This window comes from Fukomys damarensis, unplaced genomic scaffold, assembly GCF_012274545.1.
Source record: "Fukomys damarensis isolate Sample0158 unplaced genomic scaffold, DMR_v1.0_HiC HiC_scaffold_35, whole genome shotgun sequence".
NCBI classification, from domain to species: domain Eukaryota; kingdom Metazoa; phylum Chordata; class Mammalia; order Rodentia; family Bathyergidae; genus Fukomys; species Fukomys damarensis.
Window position 1 is genome coordinate 11,662,842 of NW_022900947.1, and position 5,173 is coordinate 11,668,014.

The following is a 5,173-nucleotide window of genomic DNA, read 5'->3' on the forward strand; positions in this document are numbered from 1 at the left end:
TGAACTTTTTCATTGTTTTTTATTTATTTATTTATTTATCTATTTATCTATTTATTTATTTATTTATTTTTGGTACTAGGGATTGAACTGTGAGGCAGACATGGTGCCACTTGCCCCACACCACCACCATAAGTTTTTTAAGAAAGTATCACAATAGTCCAGGTGGTAGGTGATGGTAGCAACGAGGGTAGAGAGAAATAGATGTGATAGTTGAGGGCGATGAAGAAACTTGAAGGAGCAAATGACCCATAAGGACTGAATTTGACCCACTGTCATGCAGAACCGTGGGTTTTTATATGGGTCACAACTTGCAAATAGAGATTTGTTTTAAGTTGTCAATAATTTATAATTCTTTATATCAACTAATAATTAGGGTAATTGTCATTTCATGGAAATGTATAATCCAACACCTGATGGCACAGAGCTACCTGATAACTGGGAAGCACTGCTGCCTTCCCTGGGAAGGAGTCAGTTTACATCACTGGTGCCTGCCATGTGAGATGAGATTAACCAGAGTGGACACTGCAGCGTTGGACCTAAGCTGGATACCCATGCCTATTCACATGCAGGCATAGGAGATCATACAGCCGCTGTTATCCCTAACTGCAAAGAAATAAAAAGATAAGGGATTTAGATGTGGTTAAATGAAGTTTACCCAACAGGGCAAGCACTGTTGTGTTTGAGTCTCAGTTTCCGTCAGGGGAGATGCTGATGAGTAGCTTCATGCAGAGCCACAGATTAGAATTAAGCAGTGATGTTGCATTAGGGGACTAAATGCTGCCTTGTGAAAACTCTGGAATCCCCGGTCTCCTCTGGTGGTCCATAAGTTTCTTGGCTGCTGGGCTCGGTGTATTTCCTGATATTCCACATGACTGTCCCCGGGCTGAAGGATAGCAAGTGTTGCCTTTTCCTTTCAATGTCTGCTTTTAGAGCCCCCTGTGTGCCAGGCTCTAAGTATATGCTTAGCACTTAGACCTGTTTCCTGGCCCAGAGTTCATGAATGGGGCCAGGTAAACAACCAAGGAGAGTAGAGACTGCTGGGCGCTAATGCCAAGGTCAGGGAAGGCTAAGCGGCTCTGCCTGATTGCGTACTCCAGAGAACCTGGAAGTCTGACGGTAACCCCTCTAGTGCTCCAGGGCCTTTGTACTGAGCTATGTCCTTAGCCTCTTTTAAAGATTGAGGCAGGGTCTAAGTTGGTGAGGCCAGGCTCACACTTTGCAGTTTTGCTTCATTCCCCCCAGAGTTTTGAGATCACATGTGTATATCGCTTCTTCTGGCTGTTGGAAATCTGATGTTTAAACTGGATTTTTTTTTTTTTTAAATGCTGACTTTAAAAAAAAGCCAGCCAATTTCTTGTTAGTGAAAGAAACAGGAGATAACGATGATACAATAATACAGTGAACCCTTGACTTAACTCAATTCGTTCTTGAGTGCTGGTTGTAATTCAAGTTGGTCAGGCTTCTCCACACAGCCTTCAAAGTCTCCGTCCTATATAATTTTAGGCCATACTTTCTTCCAGGCAGATCTCAGTGTCCTCAGAGAGACATTGGCCGAGGATTTGTCGGTTAAGCCCACACAGGAAAGGATGTTGTAATGTTCTTTCCAGAACTCTGTAAGAGTTAAATCTGTGTCTGAGACCATCTGCAAGCACAAGACGCCGACATTCCGGTTTGAACTTAAGACTTTCATCATATTAAAACTAAAATTCTGGTCATAACCCAAGTTGTTCACATATCAGGCCAGTTGTAACTTGAGGGTTCCCTGTAATGGACTTTTTCTTTTGCTCTACAGAAGACATTAAAGTCTTGATACTGGGGTGTGACTGAGGGTGCTGAAAAATTAGAGATGCCTCTGTGCTAGTATGTAGACTGTTTTAAGAGCATTTAAAATACTTGCGGCATATAACAATAAATATTTAAAGCATGAAAGGAGGAACACACACTTGAACACAGTGTTCTTAATGTTTTTAATGTTTAGAAGTCTGGCAGGAAGCTTGAAAAATAGGTAATAGTTATTCCTTGAGTATGATTAGTGGTGATGTTTGTTGATACTGTATCCTTTTGTGCATTTTGCTTAACAAAGGTGAGTTCTGCTTTGAGAGATATAAAAAGGTAGTAAGTAGAGGAGTAAAGATTTCCTAAGCTTATTTGTTTTTCACGGTGAGCCATGAAGTAGGGTTAGAGCTACAGTTTTGATCTGAGCAGCAGAATCCCACTTGGTATGGAGAGACTGAAACTGACCTGAGCGTTGTGTCTTACAGGTGCCATGGACATAGCCCTGGGGTCAGGTGCCACTGGGGTCTTTACCAATTCATCCTGGCTGTGGAACAAACTATTTGAGGTAGGAATAGTAAATACAGAGATGATGAATAAACTGTTGTGGCCTTCGAATGATATACTTGTCTAACTCCTATGTTAAGTGACTTTATGCTATGGTGTTGAATTGAAAATAGGCCATAGCAATAAATTCGATTCAGTGGCTTGGGGTTCCTACAGATGTTCCTAAATTATGGGCATAATACTACCTTCTTCTCCAGTAGTTTTAGAATAGTGTAACAATAACTTGAAGACAACATGGCCATTGTTGAGAGCCCGAGGTGGGAAAGGGTGTGAGGCCATTTATGAAGTGGAATGGCTTTCTGATGGATGTGGGTTGTTGAGTCAGGTAGTCCAGCCCAGGTGAATGAGTGCGCAAGGAATAAGGACGTCCTCTGGGTCCTCTCCCATCCTGCCAGCCACCACGCTCCAAGCACACACACCACTCGCTGCCTTCGGCTTTGTGGCCATCGCAACCACCACTGTGAGCCCATCCTAGCCTGTCTCAAGGCAGTGTGTAACCTGGTCACCTCTCTGCACGGATCTTGGCTTCTGCCATACTCTTTTCTTCCAGTTCCTTTCTCTCACCCTTCTACTTCAGTCTCCTTTGCTGTTTCCTGTGTTCCCCCTTTCCCTGATGGTTAGCCTTGGCCACATGCTCTTCTTGCACTCCAGAGTCCTCACAGGAGGCTGCCCTGTTCTATGGCTTCCACTAGCACCCCTCTGCTGGTGCCCCCAACCCTGCTTCCCTTGATGCCTGACAGCTGGATCTGGCAGCTTACTCACCTTCCAGCAGAGTTGATGGAGCTTAATATGGGGAACAAACAAAATGCTTCCTAGATTTATTCATGAGGTTAAGGTCCTAAATTTATTTTTCACTCTAGACTGCTTTCCTTTCATATCTGTGTTCTCATCATTTGTGAAACCTACCTTCAGCCTCTGCAGTGTTCAAGTCACTTGTCTCCTAAGCTGGACCAGGAACCTCTCCTCTGGCCTCTCTGAACACCATTTTTTTAAAAAAAGTTATATGTGTATAAACATTAAATCATTAATCAGCAGCCTATATTTTCCTGGAGGCAGCCACTTTTATGCTTTGGCTGATGCATCTGATGTGTAATCGTGTCTCAGAATAACAGCTGATAGAGCCACTTCTTGACATTTCACATTCAGGTCTTATCTTTGACTTCTTAACCTAGTGAGTTAAACTGTGTTTATGCATTAGCTGTCTCAATGGCCTGTAGGCCCGCTGATGGCAGAGATATTAGTATTTCGGTACACTTGGTGGTGCTCAAAAGCTCAGTAGATGATGAGTGAATGGATGAGTGAATGAATGAAATCAGCTTTTTTCCCACTTCTAATCTTCAGTGATCCAGGTCTAGGTTTTGTTTCCACTCCTCACTGAGGTGACCAGCCCCATGGAGACTCTTTTATCCTAATCCAACCCACAAAGCCTGTATCCAGTGTAAGATACCGGTTTGTTCATTTAAACTGAGACTTTAATTGCCCTACAGATTTGGGGAATTATGTCACAACATTCCTGGTTCCTTTTATAATTCTTAAATTTCTTAATGACTTGAAGCAATTTTGACACCTATTTTATAGTTTCATAGAGTAACAGGTTAGAATAGCTCCTTACTCCATAGATCAGGCATTTTATGAATTTTATGGAACGTACTGTATCCAGTTTTACCACTGCCATACCTGTCTTCTTTAGGCCAGCATCGAAACAGGGGACCGTGTCTGGAGGATGCCTCTCTTTGAACATTATACAAGACAAGTTGTAGATTGCCAACTTGCTGATGTTAATAATGTTGGAAAATATAGGTACGTAAAATGAGCTAAACAGACATTTTTGTAGTCGACCTTGGTAGCCAAAATGACTGTTTTCAAAATGTTTCACTCCAGTTTTCTTTTGATGAAGTGCTTGTAAGCTTTGAAGACTTGAATTTTCAATGTATATCACCAAATGTATTCTCAAAATTTCACGTTTTCAAATCTAAAGATCATCTTAAGCAAATAATAAAGGAAAGAAATTGAAAGTACAGGAATGTGTTACATGAGAGAAAGGAATCTAGAATTTATCCTTTCCTGCTTAAAGCCACATTTGACATAGAAACTAATAGGGAGTTAATCCAGAAATCACTTTGAGAACATTTAACTCCTTTTTGGGTCCTGTATCCTTGACTTTTGCTGTTCAGTCCTAGACCCCTACTTCATAAGAATGTAGGACTTTAATGAAATGTCTGGTGCACATTGACAGAGGGTAAGCGCTGCTGTTTGCATTTCTCTTCAGATCTGCAGGAGCATGCACGGCCGCAGCGTTCCTGAAGGAATTCGTGACGCATCCTAAGTGGGCGCATTTAGACATTGCAGGTGTGATGACCAACAAAGATGAGGTTCCGTACCTGCGGAAAGGCATGACTGGGAGACCCACCAGGACGCTGATCGAGTTCTTACTTCGCTTCAGTCAAGACAGTGCCTAGTTCAGACACGGAAACTGCTTCATCTGTCTTACATTGGGCAGTTAAACATAAATATTTTTGAATGGATAAAAATTTTTAAAGACAATAAAAGGTGGCATTTTAAAAGGTAGAATAAAATGAAAATTTGTGTGCCTTTTTTAAATTTTATGCAAGGTTTATAAAGATAAAGCTAGGTTGTTCAGGTATTCTATGCATAACATTATTTTAAAACTTCCTGAATGTATACATTTAAATGAAAGGAAAAATTGTATTTCAGATCTGTGGTGCTAGGAATGTAAGCAAAGTAACTGTTACTATGAGATTGTCAGAAACAATAAATCCAACTTTGTGCTGTCTGGTTTGGCTGTGAGATATGTGTGTGTGTGTGTATGTAT

General features: G+C 41.4%; 1 protein-coding gene across 1 annotated transcript in view; it reads left to right on the forward strand.

The window, feature by feature from the left end:
• The window catches only part of Lap3 (leucine aminopeptidase 3), a 21,091-nt gene extending 15,959 nt beyond the window's left edge, over positions 1 to 5,132 (forward strand). Inside the window, exons 11-13 of the mRNA XM_010641891.1 lie at positions 2,262 to 2,341; positions 4,031 to 4,140; positions 4,610 to 5,132. Coding sequence (XP_010640193.1) covers positions 2,262 to 2,341; positions 4,031 to 4,140; positions 4,610 to 4,799 — 380 coding nt within the window. The 3' untranslated portion in view covers positions 4,800 to 5,132. The remainder of the gene's footprint in view (positions 1 to 2,261; positions 2,342 to 4,030; positions 4,141 to 4,609) is intronic.
• Positions 5,133 to 5,173: the final 41 nt, after the last annotated feature.